Source organism: Gadus morhua, chromosome 4, assembly GCF_902167405.1.
Source record: "Gadus morhua chromosome 4, gadMor3.0, whole genome shotgun sequence".
Classification (NCBI taxonomy): Eukaryota; Metazoa; Chordata; class Actinopteri; order Gadiformes; family Gadidae; genus Gadus; species Gadus morhua.
In genome coordinates this window covers 2,390,528-2,410,486 of record NC_044051.1, presented here as the reverse complement: position 1 = coordinate 2,410,486, position 19,959 = coordinate 2,390,528, and the positions used below count along the sequence as shown (strand labels likewise).

The window sequence follows — 19,959 nt, the reverse complement described above, 5'->3', positions numbered from 1 at the left end:
CTCTCTCTCTCTGCGTCCCTCCCTTTCAGAGCTCGCTTCTGTTCTTGATGAGAAGACACACGCACGCGCGCGCGTGCGTGCGTGCGTGCGTGTGTCTTCTCATCATCATCGCGCACAGACACACACACACACACACACACACACACACACACACACACACACACACACACACACACACACACACACACACACACGCAAAGACACACACACACACACGCAAAGACACACACAAGACACACACACACAAGAAGACACACACACACACAAGAAGACACATACACAAGAGAACTGACACACACACGAAGAGACACACACACAAGAGAACTGACACGCACACGAAGAGACGCGCACACGAAGAGACGCGCACACGAAGAGAAGACACACACAGAAGAAGACACACTTTGCCAACTGGTTGCACGATCCTCCGCTCGACCGCTGACTTTCGTCCGGCGTACAGAAAAAGTATCGACTGACTCCGAGATCCCATCCCAACTCCTTGTTACTTTTTAAGTGAACCGCACGGACCTGGACAGACAGGGATCCAGATGGTACACCCACACTCACACTAAATTGCATTGCCTCTTTCTCCTCTTTCCCTCCTCCTCCTCCTCCTCCTCCTCCTCCTCCTCCTCCTCCTCCTCCTCCTCCTCCCTCCCTCCCTTCAGGTCATCCACTGGAACTCGCCGAAGAAGCTGCGTGTGAAGAACAAGCACGTGGAGTTCTTCCGGAACCTGTACCTGACCTTCCTGGAGTACGACGGGAACCTCTTGCGCCGCGAGCTGTTCGGCTGTCCCAGCGAGACCGACCACAACAGCGAGAACGTACGTTCCCTCTGTTTTGTACCCGTTTTGGTTTGCATCCATCAGAGGCCGGTTTTACAATGGTTATGTGTTACATTTGCGTCATTATTTTTCTAATTTTTTCACATATGTTGGAGTCCGGTTTCTGTTTTTAATATTTTTATATTTTTTATAGTTTGACATATGTTATGGGTGTGTGTCGATTCAAGATTCATGATGGTTTCATTGTCATATGCACAACAATTACAGAGCAGTCGCTGGCAATGAAATTCTTTAGTCTTGGGCTCCTCCAACAGTGCAATATAAGAGAAAGTAAAAGTATAAGAGAAACACAAATAGGAAAGCTGAGACTTAAATAATAAAAAGAAAAAATAATAATTGAATGTAGGTCAATGTAGACTGTAGTTCAACAATCCCCCGTGACCCCAGATGCATTTCAGGGGACCCCAAAAGGTGCCCTGACCCTGAGGTTGGGAACCACTGGTCTAGCGGGTTAGGGTTTTCGACTCCCAGCGGAAAGGTCCCGGGTTCAAACCCCAACGTCCCACGACTCCCTGTTCATCCACCTCCTACTGGCTCATTACATGTCTGTCAATGTTAAATGGACTGCATTTACAAAGCGATGGTCTAACCAGTGGACACTTAAAGCTATTTACAACATTGCCTAACGTTCACCCATTCATGCACACATTCACACACGGTCGGCGGTGTCGGCCACGCAGGGCGACAGCCAGCTCGTCAGGAGGAGGCGTCTCGCTCGGGGACACCTCGACACTCTCAGCCGGGGATCGAACCAGCAACCTTCCGGGTACCGTTCATCCCTCTCTACCTCCTGGGCCACATGCCGCCCAATGACACGCGTCGAACCGCAGGTCGTTTTGGATGAAAGCTGTTTGTGATTCATCATTGTTATGAAGGTCGGACCCAACACGCCCTCGCGCAGAACCGGGTTAGAAAGCCTGCAGCTCCCCTCAGAGCGCAACGCGGGAGAGAGAACCCAAAAAGGAACCGGCGTTCCCCATCGAGCCCGCTCCCACTCGCACGCCGTGCGGGCTGCTGGTCCACCCCCCCCCCCCCCCCCCCCAGCCGTTCCACTCTGCCTCGCCTCACTCCACCGCTCATCTCATGAGCAGCTAAAGGTCAGCCCCCCCCCCCTCCACCACCGACGCCAGAGTCTGGGCCGGAGAGGCGGGTGGGCGGGCGGGTAGGCTGGCTGCACACGCACAGAGAACCTCCTCAAGTGTCAAATCCGTTAATTAATAAAAAGGCGAAAAAAAGAAAAAGAAAAAATCCAGCTCTCAAAAAAAAAAAAATCATCTTCAAAATGTAAAGCTCCAGCATGTGTTTCGCGGGGGGGATGGATGAAGCACTTCAGGTTTTTTTTTTTTCTTTTTTCGAGAGTCAGAGCAGCACTTTAAAACTCCATTAAGGCGATGATTAGCGCTAATGGAGGGCCTCACAGGGCCCCGTTGCTGCGGAAGGCGTCGAGAGGGTGGAGGTGGGGGTGGAGGAGGGGGTGGTTAAGAGGACCCCCTCCCAGAGAGGTGGGGGGGGGGGGGGGTTTGGCTGCTGTACTCTATTTTAATATTTAGTCATTTAGTGTTTCGCGATGGTGAAGTCGCTTGAAATGTGTATCAGAAGCGACTTTGTGTGTGTGCAAATTAAAGTGCAGGTAGGGGGTTGTCATCGTGCCAAGATGGATTGGTTTTATTCCCCTAGAGATCATTTATTTTTGAGGTTACTTTGATGCTAGTTTTGCGTGTATTTTTGTATTTGCGACTTTTAGTTCGGCTTTGATTCATTGTCGTTAGGTATTTGTCTCATTACATCTACAACACGATTTAATTCACAAACTTGCCTGGAGTACAATCCAATGAAACGGTTCAACTGCTTTTCCTCCTTCTAACATCGCGCCGTTGGTGGCTTTAACGAGAAGCCTAAACTCTCTGGACACTCCCGTCATGGTAAGTTCCCATCCCGTGTCCTAGGAGCTTGTCAAAAGGCCCCGTTTCCCCTTGGATCCTCGACCGGGGGGCGTCTTTGAAGCCCGTTTATTCTGTTTCTCCCCTCTCTTCCCTAAATTGCATTAATGTGCGTCGCGGATCTTGCACGCCAAGGAGCAACACCACAAAGTGTTTCCGTACTTGACGGCAAACATTGTCATTCCGAAAGCGGGTGCTATTAATCTGAGTCGTCCTCCCCCCCCCCCCCCTCCCCTCTCCCCCGAGACGAAGGACAGCAATAAGGGAGAGTGTTAACGTGATCTAAACGGAAACATCCTATTATTAGATCGAAGGAACGGTCCTGTTGTTGTTGTTTGCTCCGGCTGGGAGCCTTTTGTGGTGTAGGGAGAAGACAGAGACGGTCCCTACGGGCAGAGGAGACGCCCGTACGAGGGGGGGGGGGCGCGCCGTTTCGGAACGTCGTTGATCGAGGGGCGTCGGGAGCGGAGTGCGTCGGAAGCGCTTCCGCCGAGCAAACTGTCGTCGGGCGGGATTCATCACGACTGAGCCGTCCGGGGTCCCGAGAAAACGTCCACGCATCCGCGCCGTCTTGAGTGGAACGCGACCGTCGAGTGCTGACGGATATATTGTCATTCCTTTTTCACGCTAAGAAATGTTGACGGCCCCCGCTCTGATTTATAGCAGGTATGTTAATATACTTTGGTCCCACACCAACTGTGTGCGATGCATTATTTGAATGACAAAGCAGGTGGGCTGGTTGGTTGTTGCGTTAGAGGGGGGGAGGGAATATGGTTTATGATGAACCATAAACTATCCACCAGCACTTAAAGCAAACGACATGCAAGGGGCGTAATGATTCACTGCATTCGCTCGTTCTTGATTGGCTCGAATAGGGAGTGAGCAACGCTTCTTGACTCAATTTGGTCCATCGGGAACCGTAAGTACCAGTGAAATACAACGAGTCTCGATGATTCAATCACTTCCCTTGGGTTTTGTAGCATGGTTGTTTTTTCATGCTTTTTTCTGTAGGTAGCCATGAGGGTAGGTTGGTGAAGTGGTTAGGGTGTTTGACTCCCGGAGGAAAGGTTCTGTGTTTGAAGGCCATCGTCGGCAGACGAGGCCTTTAATATCTGGCATGTATATGAAAAAATCACTACAAGTTGCTTTCAATAAAAGAGATGCCATAAAAACAGTGACTAATGATGGTGACTAATGACACAAATTGGTGACATACTAGTAATGTTGGAGTTATTTTGGTACGCTAAAGTCCTTTACAGCAATTTTGTGAAAAAAGCAATTGTCAATGTTGCGCGTTTCAGACTCCTTGTATATTTCAATTATAGCGTTATCGAGCCAAAAGTTGTCTTGACAACCTGACAAGTTGTCTTGTACAACCCAATCGACAGACTCATAACTCAAGCATACAATCACCACAAACTCAGAGAGCAACAACAACTAACCCGAAGAATATACAGAATGTAATATCTAGAGAAATATATGTAGGTGTTTCTTCAAAAGTTGTCTTGGGCCCTATATATCCCCATCAACAGACTCATAAAACAAGCTATGCATACACCACAAACACGAAGAGGGAAACATGGTAACCAATAAGATGAAGAGAAAACAACTTGGTTATGGAAAGACAAAGAAAAACAATGAAAAAACGCCTTTCTTCAAAAGGTGTCTTAGCCACCATACAACACAATCAATGACACCCAGAAACGACAGAGAAGGAAATGTCAAACTAAGAACTCCAAAAACATGACAAAAAAACAAACTTGGTTATGAAAAGACAAAGCAAAGAGAGAAAAAGACGCACAAATATGCAAACGAATAGCACAAGCTATGCATGCAGCACAAACACAAAGAGGGAAACATGGTAACCAATACGATTCAGAAAACTTAAATAGGTTATGAAAATAAAGAAAAACTTCTTTCTTCAGAAGGAGCCACAATGCAACTAAATAAATCGACAGACAAGACAAACATAGAGAAGGAAAGAGAAATAAACAACAAAAAAATGTGACAAAAAAGATGAATGACAAATAAAATAAAGAAAAAGACTCACAGATCTTTAAAACGTGTATCTTCAAAAGGAGCAACAATACAATACAATCGACAGACGACACAAACACAGAGAGGGAAACGCCTTTCATGTCACCCAAGGACACTACAGTAAAGCTAAAACTACATGGTAATATAATAGCAGTAGACATCAAACAGGGACAATAAAACAGACGCTGAACATTTGATAAACACACTATAGAGAAAAAAAACAAATATGTTAAACGTGTATCTTCAAAAGGAGCCACCATATAACACATCGACAGACGACGCAAACACAGAGAGGGAAACGCATTCAAATAATTACATCATTCAAATAAACCTTAAATAATAAATCAAACAAACTTTGTCATGAAAAGTGTATCGTATTATAGTACTTAACTGTGTAGCAACTGCAGTAGCTGCTATTATTGCTGTAACACGGGGAATTGGTTAGCCTAGCGATTGTTGTACTTGCACTTGGTTCTTTGAACATCCTTTTCTGTACCGACAGCGATATATTGATGCACTTCTTATGACAAATGTACTTATGGTAAGTCGCTTTGGATAAAAGCGTCTGCTAAATGCCCTAAATGTGAATGTAAAAGACTGAACAGCAGTCAAAGTAAATGTGCGTCTGTGTCTCTCGGCCCAGCTCCAGAAGACGCTGTCGGAGCTGGACGAGGACGACCCGTGCTACGAGTTCCGGCGCGAGCGCTTCACCGTGCACCGCACCCACCTCTACTTCCTGCACTACGAGCACGAGCCCAGCGCCGACCACACCGACGTCACGCTGGTCGCTCAGCTCTCCATGGACAGGTGGGGGTGCGCTCACACGCTCACGGGCTCACGGGCTCACACACGCACACACACTCACGCCTTGTTCGCACTACCTCCGTCCGTCGACGGGTCGACTTTGCACGGGGCGCTCGCGAAATGCATTGTGGGTCCGTCCGTTCTGTCGGCTCCGTGGCCCGGGACAAAAAGTTTAGAAATGTTCAACTTTTCAGGCAGCGACGGATCCGTCGGCCAATCAGACTGCGTTATGCAAATATGTGCAAGGACACTGTCCAATGAAATCGCCTTTGTAATAGAACCCGGAACCCTCACACTCACACACGCTCACGCACACGTGTGCTCAGACAATCACACTCCCATGCTCACACACTCACGCAATCACACGCTAGATTTTAAACGAGTGTGCGTGTGATTTAAGATGCGACGACGTAATTGGGCCGTGGCCGACGGGAGATCGACGGGTTAACCGGCAGAAGTTGCCGGTTCCATTCCCGGTGCCAATTAGCCGAGTGTTGATCCATACTAATGGACACCTCGCCCTAACGGCTCCTGACCAGCCCGCTGTCGCCTTAGCATGGGCGCGTGAATGGCTGAATGGGTGAATGGCTGAATGCGCAGAGCAAATGCTAAAGCTCTTTTGAGGGTACCGCAGCTCAGCAAAGCCCTTTATGTATGCAGTCCGTTTACCGCTGTAGTATTTAATTCACACCAGACAGGACATTTGGGTTTCACAGCAGAATGGACCGGACAGTAATGGAAGTAAAAAGGAAAAAGATAGAAAATGTAAAAGGGTAAAATCACGGCGAATACTCTCTATGCTGGGAGTAGAAGCAATTTAAAACCGAAATGCATTAAATAAATCTAAACATTACAGACAGTTGAGGTCGACTTTATTGAGGGTCTGTGTTCACATCGGATCTTCGTCTTGCTTTGGTGAGATCCCCAAGGAGGGAACGTTCATCGCTGATCATATGCATCGTGTGTCACCTCCCGGGCTGGGTGGTGTAGCGCATCGACTCTACGGGGGCTAGGTGGTGCAGCTCCAAGGCGCCACGCTACTGTACTGGGTGGTGTAGTGCCTCAGCTCTACGGGGGCTAGGTGGTGTAGCTCCAAGGCGCCACGCTACTGTACTGGGTGGTGTAGTGCCTCAGCTCTACGGGGGCTAGGTGGTGTAGCTCCAAGGCGCCACGCTACTGTACTGGGTGGTGTAGCTCCTCAGCTCTACGGGGGCTAGGTGGTGTAGCTCCAAGGCGCCACGCTACTGTACTGGGTGGTGTAGCGAATCAGCTCTACGGGGGCTAGGTGGTGTAGCTCCAAGGCGCCACGCTACTGTACTGGGTGGTGTAGCGCCTCAGCTCTACGGGGGCTAGGTGGTGTAGCTCCAAGGCGCCACGCTACTGTACTGGGTGGTGTAGCGCCTCAGCCCCACCAAACGAGGTGGTGTAGCACCACGTCAACCATCCACTGACATAAAGGTCAAGGATGTCATTTTGTGTGTGTGTGTGTGTCTGTGTGTGTGTGTGTGTGTCTGTGTGTGTGTGTCTTTGTGTGTGTGTGTGTGTGTGTGTGTCTTTGTGTGTGTGTGTGTGTGTGTGTGTCTGTTTGTGTGTGTGTGTGTGTGTGTGTGTGTGTCTTTGTGTGTGTGTGTGTCTTTGTGTGTGTGTGTGTGTGTCTTTGTGTGTGTGTGTGTGTGTGTGTGTGTGTCTTTGTGTGTGTGTGTGTGTATCTTTGTGTGTGTGTGTGTCTTTGTGTGTGTGTGTGTGTGTCTTCGTGCGTGTGCTCTGACAGTAGCTCCTTCTGTCATCTCTCTTTGCTTGAGTGGTATCTTCCTGGAGACAGCTGAAAGAGAAAGATCGTTCATATTCTGCCAGCGCTCGCTCGCTCTCTCTCTGTGTGTCTGACTCTCTGTCTTCCTGTCTCTCTCTGTCCGTCTGTGTGGCTGTCTGGCTCTCTGTCTGACTCTCTGTCTTCCTGTCTCTCTCCCTCTGTCTGTCTGTCTGTCTCACTCTCTTTTATTTATTTATATCATCATCCTCGACCATCCCTGATTTATTATCACAGGGAACCAGATCTGCTCTCTGTGTGTGTGTGTGTGTGTGTGTGTGTGTGTGTGTGTGTGTGTGTGTGTGTGTGTGTGTGTGTGTGTGTGTGTGTGTGTGTGTGTGTGTGTGTGTGTGTGTGTGTGTGTGTGTGTACCGTTATCACCCCTCCTCCACAGGGTCCCCACAACGCAGTCGTAAGAAAAGCCACCGAGCGTCGGTCAGGCGGCGGTCTGAAGGTCCGGCCCGTAAAGCAGATGTAATGAGGGGGGCTTCATAACACCGGTGTTGATCTGCATCATCACCCCCTGAGGGTTTAGGGGGTCTGACCTCCAGCCCAAAGGCACCAGGTTTAATCCCCGCCCATGTCCGCAACCCCTGTCCTATCCTCTGTAATCCTTGAGCCCGCCCACTCGGCCCCTGTTTCACCTCTCTTCAGTCCCTGAAAGCACTTTGGTTAAAAGCATCGGTGACTAAATAGTAAATTATTTATTTTCTATCCAAACCCTCAAAAGTAGTTCAGAGGCCGTCTAAACTTCTGCCTTACTATTCCTCCCTGAAGTTCCAATAAACGCGTGTCAAATACACATAAAAAGTGGAGGCAATTTGTCTGGTCATCATAGGTTTGATGTTATTTATTTGGTCATTCATCTCCTAGCCACAATCTCGCTCTCCCCCACCCTACCCCTACCCCAAAGTAGAAACAGACTCCCTCAACACGAGTAAATCCAATACCCAATTTCTTAAAGATTTAAGGAAATCCCCATCGAAGATCCGCATTATTAGGACTGTCATTCCCGCGCCGCTGTTTCGACAGCAGCCGTACTCGCGGCTCTCCCTGTAAAACCCCCTCTGGGAGGGAAGGGAAGATAATAAAAACGGAATTATCGGCCGTGTGCGACACTGACAGACCCACGAGCGTCTCCGTGGTTACCGCGGCGAAGCTCTTCTGCTCCCCGAAGCATCCTGGCAAATCTGTGCACGAACACGTCGATTCCGATATGTACGTGTATGTGCGTTCGGAATACCGACAGCGGGAAGGATTACTGCCGTTGAAACGGATTTCGTCGCGGGGAAGTCAGACCGAGAGTCGCCTGGTGGGATTGATCGCGTCGGACCTCCACAAGTGACAGGTTTACTTTTTTGTTTTTCGGCGCTGGGAGTGTGATTGGAAGCAGGGAACGTTCGCTCACGGATGTGTTTTGGTTGGGATTCTCCTCATTATTCTGCGTTAGGAACTATTGAGTGTTTTTTTTTTTAGGATTTGGCCGGTTCGATAAGACCCCCGGTTAGTTGTTGTACTTGTCTTATTCTAGATGTAAATCAGCCATGGTTTTTGTGTTAATCTCGCCCCCTCTGGTGTTGTACGTGCGTTCCTAAATCGGCTGGTTGGCCATCCATGGGCATCCATTCTATTCCGGACGAGGGTGCGGCAGCTCCCAAAGCTGTATCTAAGGTTCGATTCTGTGTTTACACGCCACTGGGCCAGGCAGCGCCACGGGAGCTGCTAAACACTCGTTTGGAGGAGAATGGATGTCGATGGCTCGCTCGTTCCCCAAACTGATGGTTGATTTTACACTTTGGTTCCCAGCAAACCGGCTGAAACCTTTGAATCATTTAGTGGATGCTTTTATCCATCATTTTGTTTTTTTGTATATGTTTTTGTTAGGAAGCAGGGAGAGGGAAGGTATCTTGCTCACATTGGGGATTGAACCCGGAACATTTCAGCTGGGAGTCTGACAATATGTTTTTCCTTTAGATTTGCCTCTGCCCTTTCTTTCAATGTATTTCTTACTTTATGATTCCACTAGCTTCCCTGGTCAATCCGCGTACCCTGAGTTCCCCTTTGCCCGTAAGCCTCTGTTGTGCTTCGGTGCGTTGGTGCATTAGCCTGTAGCTTCGACGTTATTAACCAGGGGCACGGATGCATGAATTGTAAACAAACAAGGAATCTTTATGTACAATTTGTGAAACGTAACTTTACCCAAGCACCGATTTAAAGTACGATTCCTCGGTGAGACACGGCTGGACTCTCATAAAAAACCCAAAGGCTAGTGCTAAGCCTTTTTTTACGACGCCGATTGAGACAGAGGCTAATGATGTTTTGCCCTCAAAGCAGGCATCTTGTTAACTTTTAAAGACAATCTCAGAGTAGCCATCTTAAAACTTAAATATCCAATAAACAAAAAGGTGAAAACATGCCAGGTTTAATGTGGTGAATATACAATGACTGACTTTATCTTGTAAACAAGATTAAAAGCTAAAGGTGTATCCTTCCTTGCATACCAATGACCATATCTTTTAGATAACAGAATTAAGTTAAAAGTTAAATCAATCGGACAGCACCCGTTTACATTCAGTGCATCGCAGAGTGGACATATGCAACCTATAGGTGGCAGCGCATCACATAATGTGTGCGGTTGGTAGTTTGCCCTTTAAACACACGGGATGCTGCGGAACATTCATATGGAAAGTTCCAAACCCGGGGAGAAAAAGAACGGACAGATCAGAGACGGTAGCCGTTATCACGATGTGGTTTCAGTTTCCGACTGTACACTCCGTGCCAAACACAAAGTGTTGCAGATTAGGCTCTAAAACCCAGTGACTCACACTTCCAAGCTCATAATCTCATTGTGTGTCTTGCTCTTATTCACTCCCTCGCTCTCTGCCTCGCGCTCGCTCTCTCTTTGCCACTCTTGCTCTCTCTCCTTCGTGCTCTCTCTGCTCTCTCTTTGCTCTCGTCGAACACTCTTGCATTTCACGTTTTTATTTTGTGTTTGTGTGTGTATGTCTCTCCCTCCCTCTTTCTGTTCTTTTTCAAGATCTCTATTCTGGTGTGTGTGTGTGTGTGTGTGTGTGTGTGTGTGTGTGTGTGTGTGTGTGTGTGTGTGTGTGTGTGTGTGTGTGTGTGTGTGTGTGTGTGTGTGTGTGTGTGTGTGTGTGTGTGTGTGTGTGTGGTCCTGTGTGTCTGCGGTATGTTTGTGTGTGTGTGTGTGTGTGTGTGAGTGTCTGTAAACACTGGCTCCAGTCTCAAAGTGCTGTGCTGGTACCATGGTCATCGGCTCTCACTCACATACAAATGGAGATGGGGGGGGCTTCTCACCACTTCCCCTCAAATGTCAGACCCCTCCGGGGAGATGGCATCGATTTCCTATTTGAAATGTCAGCTCTGACCCCAGGATGGGCCAGGGCCGCTTTGTTGTCATCTCAATTCTGAGGGCTAATACACGTGAACGGCAACAAAAGCGCTCCGGTAGCATTTGAATGAGGTGACTGACCTGCGTGTATCTTACTTGTGTCGTGGTTTTATGGGGGGTAAAGGATAAGTGCTAGGATGGGAGAGTCTGTTCCTTACTTTACATATACAAATGCTGGCCGTACATGTACAAATGCTCGCTGTACATATGCATATTTTATTTAGTTATTGTACTTAGTTGTGTAGAATTTTATCCTAGCTATCATTGTTGTATACGGGGAATGGTTTAACCCAGCGATTGTTGATTATTGATCCTTACTGTAAAGGGGTATATTTTTGTTCACTTTCTTATGATAAATTTGGTTGAAAGCATCTGCTAAATGCCCTAAATGTACATTTAGGGCAACATATACAAACGCTAGCTGTACATATACAAACGCTGGCTGTAGAGATCCAGGCATCAAGATGTTTAAACCTCTACAAGCCCTACCTGCTCCTTAATGACTTGGATCTTTATGCACGGCAAGTCGATTTAGACAGAAGCCTCTCTCTAAATGTTCACTAATGACTATTTAATTTGCTTAATCTTTTGTAAAACACTGGAGGTCTACCCACAAAGCAATCCCATTTCGACCGATCAAAGTTTTCTTCCATTGCTGTGCTGAGTAATGTTTCCAGTAATCATCTCATCTCAAAGCGGCCTTCTCGTGGGTCTCCAAAGATTTTCATTCGAAGAAATGCGGGACAAGTCACTGGCACAGTCTCTAGTGCCGAATGAGGTAGCACAACAGAGAAGGAGGCCTTCAGCCCGCTTGTGACAGCCCTGGCACTCTGAGTGCCATCAAAGTTATGACCCGGATGTCGGTGGTGACTTTCCCGCCATGCGTTCAAATCACAGGCAGTGCGTGATTAGCGTGTGTGTATTTGTCTGTGTGTGTGTATTTGACAGGGTACCTCTTTAATTACGGTATATATTTCAGGAAAGGCGACAAAACTGAGATTTTCGAGATTGCACTGGCAAGTAATAAATAAGTAACATCATCTATTCTGATTTCCACGTTATACTTATTTATCTGGAGGCGTAACTGTTTCACTTTCTGCAGTTTAATGTATTCTTTCATGTTTTTTTATTTACCATTTACTATTTAATCTATCGGTTGCTCTTATCGGTTGTGACCGACAGTGATTTTGAATCCATGTCATTAGGGGACAGCCACGGGTTCGGCATTTTGAACAACACAAGCAAATCCTCCCCCCGCACAAAAACTATTTCCTTTGAACAATTTCAAACCAAAGCCCTTCGGACTCTGGCGTTATTAGAACTGTCATCCTCACGCTGCTGTTGTGACAGCAGCCCGGATCATAGCACTGCTGCCCGCGAGCGACGCAAGATAATACAAATGCATGCCCCTAATCTCCATCCTGCAGAGTTTCCCCCACAGGTAGATGACTAACAACCAGGGGGTCAACCCCCCCCCCTCTTCCAGCTGCACCCCTCGTTTATAAAGTTTTAGCTTTAACTCATCTAGGGCTGAACGATTTGGGGAAATAATCGAATTGCGTTTATTTCGACCAACATTGCGATTGCGGTTTTGTAGTAAGAAGTATATCTTCTCAAAGTTCCTTATGTTCTGTAATATTCACTAAACAAGCAAAGCAATGAATCATTCTATAGTATGACCAACACAACATTGAAAGCCTTAATTCATGTGTTGAGATGAATTGATGCATGAATTTATATCACAGCATCTTTATTTAACTATTGAATTGTAAAAGAAAAATAAACTAGAACTGCAAGCAGTTATGCAGGGGTCCAAGAAGTGTGCATTTCGCCGGCACAACGCGACAAGAAATGTGCATTTCGCCGGCACAACGCGAAGCAAGTATTCAAAACGCTACCGTGAACAACATGTGGATATAAAGGTTTTGACTGTGGGAGCTTCGGTGTGGGAGTTATAGCCTAAAACTCGTTTTCAGAACATTCCATTGGCCAAATAGGAGATAGACAATGTCGTCGTTTCTTGGCGCCGCCCTGTGGCGAAATTTTCCAAAGACAATTTTCCTTTTTCAAATAACTCCCGCCCACATTAATATTTCTTGGCCATATTTTCTATATAGACTCGGGATTGCCCCTTGATGGTTTCCCTCGGGTTTGAGGAACATTCCTTGGGCCAATTAAAAGATATACAATTTCCTCGTTTATTGCGCCCCCTAATGGCGAAAAATTCCGGAATTTTTATCGAACGACATTAAGGTTAGCACCAACATGTGTGTAAAATTTGGACTCGTTCCGATGTCTAATTTTGGATTTCTTTGGATTTTTGATTTTGCACGTCTAATTTAGCTCATGAACCAATACTCAAAACGCTACCGTTTCGTCGTCGAAGGTCGGATCAAAAAACTGTCTCACGATTCCTTTGCGTGTGCGTCTGAAGATGTCGTGTGCAAAGTTTGGTGTCGATTGGTCAAGAAATGTTGGAGGAGTAGGGAAAAAACAGTTTTGCGGTTTTCGCGATTTTGCGAAAAAAAATTATGGACGCAAATGGGCGTGGCCTATGCCAAAAGATGCAGCAGACTCCAGTGAATATGTGTGTACAAGGTTTTGAATGTGGGAGGTTCGGTGTGGGAGTTATAGCCCCAAACGCGTATTCCTTGGTATAGCGCCACCTAGTGGCCGGCATGTCTGGATTTTGTCGTCTGCCGTCACCTCACGGACCTGGATCTAGTCATGTAATTGGCTTGTGTGCACCATTTACGGTTTGGGCTGTAGTACCACTTCTAACGAAGGAAGTATAATAATCCGTACAAAAACAATAGGGATCCAACCTGTTGGCTTGGACCCCTAATAATTCCAATCGTACTGATCTCCAGTCAGTAACAGCCTCGAGTAATTTGCAGCCTTTGCAATTTGCAAATCGCGTTTTATTACAATGCAATGTCGTTTTGAATTTGATTAATCGCTCAGCCTTAAAGGTTGTACCAGCGATGTCGGGTGACGTCTCTTCTGTTGGTATTTGAAGCGAGATGCCAAACAAACAGAGCCAGCTCGACCCTCCCCTCCTCGTTTCGTGCATGCAGAAAAAACGATCACGAACGCAGAGCAAAACCCCACAACACCCACCCCTTGTCGGTGATTGGTTGGAATACTATTTGTTTTGGTTTTGAGTGGTTGGTGGTACCATTTGTTTTTGTGTACGATCTCGGAGCATAGGCTGCCTACAGAGACGTGTTTTTTTGACGGCCTGCTTAAGGGGCGGGCAGCTAGCGGATCAGATGAATGTGATCATTTATGTTTCGGCCTTAGACTGGGTGGGTACCCCCGGCCCGTTCTGCCGGCAATTTGAATCCGCCCTGCAGAAGGGTCTGGAGAAGAGCAACACATTTCTTTCTGCTTCCGATACGTTTTTTACGGGAGCCAATCACCAAGCTGGCTTCCCCCCCCCTGGCGCGCTATTGGCTGGTTTAACACAGGGACGACAGGGAAGCGACGGCAAGCAGCCAATCGCATACAGAGTCAGTTGAACTAGGCCCGTCGATTACGCCTCTTGTGCTGAAGAAAAATGACAGCAGCCTCCCAAGACCAAGATCAATCGTAGATTGATCTTGGTCTTGAGAGGCTGCTGTCATTTTCGGCCTAGCATCGCTGATACAACCTTCCCCCCCCCCCTTCACCCCCGCATCGACTCCGCAGGCTGCAGATGCTGGAGGCGATCTGCAAGCACTGGGAGGGCCCCATCAGCCTGGCGCTGTACCTGTCGGACGCCGAGGCGCAGCAGTTCCTGCGCTACGCCCAGGGCTCGGAGGTGCTGATGGGGCGGGGCAACGTGGGCTACCACATCGTGTACAAGGAGGGGCAGTTCTACCCCGTCAACCTGCTGCGCAACGTGGCCATGCGCCACGTCAACACGCCCTACATGTTCCTGTCGGACATCGACTTCCTGCCCATGTACGGCCTCTACGAGTACCTCAGGTGAGGCAAGCGTTCCGTCATTTAAATATGATGATGATTCATATAATGGGCACTCTGCGTAAGAACCCTTAAAGATCTAAAATATGTTAAATGTTTTACTCCATCTTTTTTATTTTTTTCGAAAAAAATATTTTTGTGCATACATTTTCCATAATATGTTTTTACTTTCTCTTTTCCTTTTATAAATACATGTGCATCCCGGATTCCATATGACGTGATCACGGGTTGTGGTACTCCACAAGACTAGTGGGGGTATATTCGGAGACAAGGTCATGTGAAGGAACAATACTATAATAATAATAAATAATAAATGACAAACATCTTGAAGGAAGTTGATGAAAATATGGGCCCGCGTTATTGTCATTGGCTAATCACTGAATGGCTTCGCTGAGAGTGTCCCAATGTGCTAGTTAGCTCCAACCTTTGCAGCATCAGGGTAGAGTGACGATGGATTAAAGAGAGAGAGGGGCGAGTGACAATGGATGAAAGATGGAGCAGGTCGAGTGAGAATAGATCAAACAGTGAGAGAGAGAGAGAGAGAGAGAGAAACACAGACACACACAAAGACACACACACACCTGCACACAAAGAGACTGACTAACAATGGCAGTGCGGGAAAGCCCCCTGTTGAGTCCTTTAAGGTAAATCGGTGCACAACAGCGACGATAACCTCATAACGATCACCTTGAGGTCAAACTCATTTAGCTCGGCTAATGGCCTCCGGTACATTTATCCTTTTTTTCTCTTCTCCATAATGAGAAGCCTTTTCCATTAATAACACGCACAGGCACACGTGCACACACACACGCACACACACACACTAACACACGCACACACACCCATGTGTTATTTGACTCCGAAGTCGTTTTTTTTTACATTTCTTTGCTAAAAGGTGTCTTTAGCCGGAGACACTAAGTCTGCTGAAACATGGCTCTGTGCGTCGTATGAGCTTTATGTGCGGTATAATATCACTTTTTTTCCTTTTTTTAACCCGGATCCTTCCAATAAATCAGAATGTTCTGCCAATTTTAATATGAATCTCACGCTATTAACCTCTAAGGGGAGTGAATTGAAACCACATGAATAATTTTGCGAGCTTTTAAATATTTAACAAATAATGGGCTACTTCATAGCACACGCCTCTACAAAGGAGATTTCCATTTTAAATATCTGGCTAGGTGATACTTTTAATTAAACCCTAAAAATAACGGACACGCTTTCAATCCCTTTCAATGATGCCTGCGCTCCGATAAATACGTTCTTTCACTATCTAATCTCACCGTAGCCTCGTAGCCGTAAGGCTTTAAATAGTTTCACCACTAAAGTTTAATCTACCTTCATTTTTATGGTTATAAACAACAGGGAATGTTTTGAAAGAAAGACTTTAATGGACCGAAAATTTGAAATCTTTTAAGTCCGATTTGATCATTCTCTTAATGTTGTATGTGTTTGATTTGGTCTGTAGTTTCTACATAATGGAGCAAAATCCTCTGACAGAAGAATGAATCGTGTGCTCCAGCAACTTCGTGGCTGGCGTTATTAAACATGTTCACAATCAGCAGCGAGTGATTTGGAAACAATGGAAGACGGACGGCGTTGACACTTCTTTTGTCCATCTCAAACCATCCCAACCCATTAGGCTCGTTCAGTCCTCTGAAATATCATCATCAACGTCATGATTCAATGTGGAAACATCCTGTGATATTATTAACGCGTCAATATAGGGGCAGTTTTACTGCCATGAGTTGTGGTTCCATTAAATGATCCCTGTACCTTAAACCTGCGCTATGTACGTTGTATTCATGAGCAGCCTCTAGTGGTCGGAGTTGTAGCTACAGTTATATCGCTATATCATCTTCATTTTAGCAGTGGCTGTCAAAGGTGGCCCGAATAAAACATATCATAGTGAAAAAAATGTATCATTTTATTTTATCTTGAAAGATTTTCCAGTTCAGGTCATTTTAATAGTAAATAGTAAATAGCTGCGGTACAAAAGTTCCTGTGCAGGTTTAAGATGAATAATTAAAGTGAAGTTGAAACAAAGTGATCCCTATACATTAAGATGAAACTGCTGCAATAAACTCATCCCATTCCATTAATATCATATCTGGGCAATAAAGCGTTCCCCATACAGTATAATGAGATTTCTGCTCTAAAGTAAACCCTGGATATCCAAGTTCTAAATCAGAAATAAAATCTCATTAGAATGAATGTGCATTCATTCTTTGGTTTCCCCTTATTTGGGCGCAGGAAGTCGGTGGTGCAGCTGGACATGGCGACCAGTAAGAAGGCTCTGGTGGTGCCGGCGTTCGAGACCCTGCGCTACCGCCTGTCCTACCCCAAGTCCAAGGCCGAGCTGCTGTCCCAGCTCGACATGGGGACGCTGTTCACCTTCAGGTGAGAGAGTCGACTTGATTCAGTTATCTACGAATAGAACGGGGTTATTCTATCAAGTAAAGCGATTGGTTTAACGCGTCACCCTGAATTGTTTAATTATATTTGCCAGTGGATTATCGAAGGTGTTTTCCCAGAAAACACCTTTTGGGTTCATAACCAGAACGTTTCGGGTGGGGGTTGCACACTCTGACCACTAGAAGGCTATCCTGCGTTTTATAGTCTAAAGGTCAACCAGGAGATTCATGGATGAGTGAATAACTGGCTGACTGTAACAATGAAGGACTTATTGAGCTTGAAATAACTTCTGTGTACGATCAAACTTAAGATTTTTTCATTGCACTCTTGCCATTAATTGGCTTCCACTAAGACAGCATTAACCATTAATCGCCGTCTTATAGAATCCTATATCATACAAATAATTATTAAAAATAAATAATTATTAAAAAAGAAAAAAACAAACTAAGTCTTAGTTTGTTTGTGCGGCCATTTGGAGGGTTTCAAATAAATATTTGGGATTATTGCCATTCTTTGCTACGATATAGGTACCACGTGTGGACCAAAGGCCACGCCCCCACCAACTTCGCCAAGTGGCGCACGGCGACCACGCCGTACCGCGTGCAGTGGGAGGCGGACTTCGAGCCCTACGTGATGGTGCGGCGCGACAGCCCCGAGTACGACCGCCGCTTCGTGGGCTTCGGCTGGAACAAGGTGGCGCACATCATGGAGCTGGACGCCCAGGTAACGCACAAACACACAAAACGCACAAAACTGACCGTTACGGACAAATGTGTTGAAAGTAGAGCTGTCAAGCGATTCAAATATTTAATCGTGATTAATCGCATTAATGTCATAGTTAACTCTAATTAATCGCGATTAATCGCAAATTATTTTTCTATGCTAAATATCCCTTGATTTTTTTGTCCCATAATTCTTCTCATTTTAATTCTCTTATCAACATGGTGAAGTGCATCGGCTTGCCTTGTGCAAATGATTTTTTATTGATAACAACATTGGCATATACACTGATCAAAACAGGACGATACAAAAAAAGAGCCTATAGTGCAATTAAACGACTGCTTTGAACAAATGTCATTTGAACATAGCAGTCAGGCTACTGCTTCTTTGTTTTGAGCCAAAGAAAAAAAAAAAAAACATATATATTTTTTTTTTTTATAAAATAATTGCGTTAATCGCGCGATAAAAAATTTAACGTCGTTAAATTTGGTTTGCGTTAACGCCGTTAATAACGCGTTTAACTGACCGCTCTAGTTGAAAGATTTTTATCGGATAAGTTAGTTAAAGCTTTTATTGTCCCCTAAGGGCGATAATAGTCGTTACCTCGCAAATGTATGGTAACCCCCCCCCCTCCCCTCAGGTTCTTGTTTCACTTATTGCGCACACGTTGTGCAAATCGGGTTAGGCTCGCAGGTGAGCTCAACAAGTACCAGTCCCTGCTCCTACGAGTCACGCTGAACCTCTGTGGGGTTACGGACACATGTGTAGGACGATTATTATCGGATGGATGGATCGTTAAAAGGGGAAGTGAAACCCCACAATAGTAGGGTAACCCCTGCCCTAGGGTAATGTTTCCCTTCCACTTGTACATTTTGTACTAATCTAGCTAGCAGGTTAGCTAAACAAATTCCCGCCATTCCGCTTACTACTCTGATAGCCGAGTGTTTATGTTTATATTTGTTGTTGAAAGAGTTTTTCGAATTCTGTTCATAAAGTTCTGCTTGGAGAAGTGCCTCGTTGCGGACGATGAGCCTGAGTGGAGCTTCTCCTCTGCTCAGCGTTAGGGTTATTGATTAGCCCTGATGGCGTTGTCAGGATTAGCTCGTAGCCGGCTAAGTAGCGCTATCAAATTGAGTTCCGCTTCGTGTGCTTTTACGGGTTCATCATCGATTTGTTTCAGGGTGGCGGTAATTGGAAAAAATATCATATCTAGAAAATATATTTACCCGGTGAAAACAAGTGAATATAAATTTTTAACACTTTGATGATTCAACAATAAAAAGCTTCTGTCCTAAGTGGGCTTTCGCTTTCCTGCCACTGCAAATCAAATCTCCTGTTTCTCTTTCACTCTGTCTCTCTTCCTGTCTCTTCCTCTCTCTCTGTCCCTCTCTCTCTCTCCCTCTCTCTCCCTCTCTGTCCCTCTCTCCCTCCCTCTTGCTTTCTCTCTGTCTCTCTCTCTCTCTCTCTCTCTGTCTCTGTCTCTGTCTCTGTCTCTCTGTCTCTGTCCCTCTCTCCCTCCCTCTTGCTTTCTCTCTGTCTCTCTCTCTGTCTCTCTCTCTGTCTCTGTCTCTGTCACTGTCTCTCTGTCTCTGTCCCTCTCTCCCTCCCTCCCTCTGTCCCCCCCTCCCTCTCTCTCTCTCTCTCCCCCCCCCCCCCCCTCTCCCTCTCCCTCCCCCCCAGGAGTACGAGTTTGTGGTGCTCCCCAACGCCTACATGATCCACATGCCGCACGCGCCCAGCTTCGACATCACCAAGTTCCGCTCCAACAAGCAGTACCGGGTCTGCCTGAAGACGCTGAAGGAGGAGTTCCAGCAGAACATGTCGCGCCGCTACGGCTTCGCCGCGCTCAAGTACATGACGGCCGACAACAACAGCTAGCACCTCGCTGCGCCCTCCTCAGCGAGACCCCTCGCCCCCTTAGCGGTGAGGGGTCCCGAAACGACACAGAAAGCCCCCCACTGAGACCCTGACCCCCTCCCCCCCCCCCCCCCCCCCCCTCCCACAGTCAGGGGGAAC

General features: G+C 46.5%; 1 protein-coding gene across 1 annotated transcript in view; it reads left to right on the top strand.

Annotated features, from left to right (window-relative positions):
• Positions 1 to 19,946, top strand: part of LOC115541450 (LARGE xylosyl- and glucuronyltransferase 1) — a gene marked incomplete at its 5' end in the record, with an annotated part of 24,583 nt that extends 4,637 nt beyond the window's left edge. The window contains 6 exon segments of the mRNA XM_030353192.1: positions 666 to 821; positions 5,463 to 5,626; positions 14,533 to 14,811; positions 17,062 to 17,208; positions 17,751 to 17,946; positions 19,624 to 19,946. Of these exon segments, the coding sequence (XP_030209052.1) occupies positions 666 to 821; positions 5,463 to 5,626; positions 14,533 to 14,811; positions 17,062 to 17,208; positions 17,751 to 17,946; positions 19,624 to 19,821 (1,140 nt within the window).
• Positions 19,947 to 19,959: the final 13 nt, after the last annotated feature.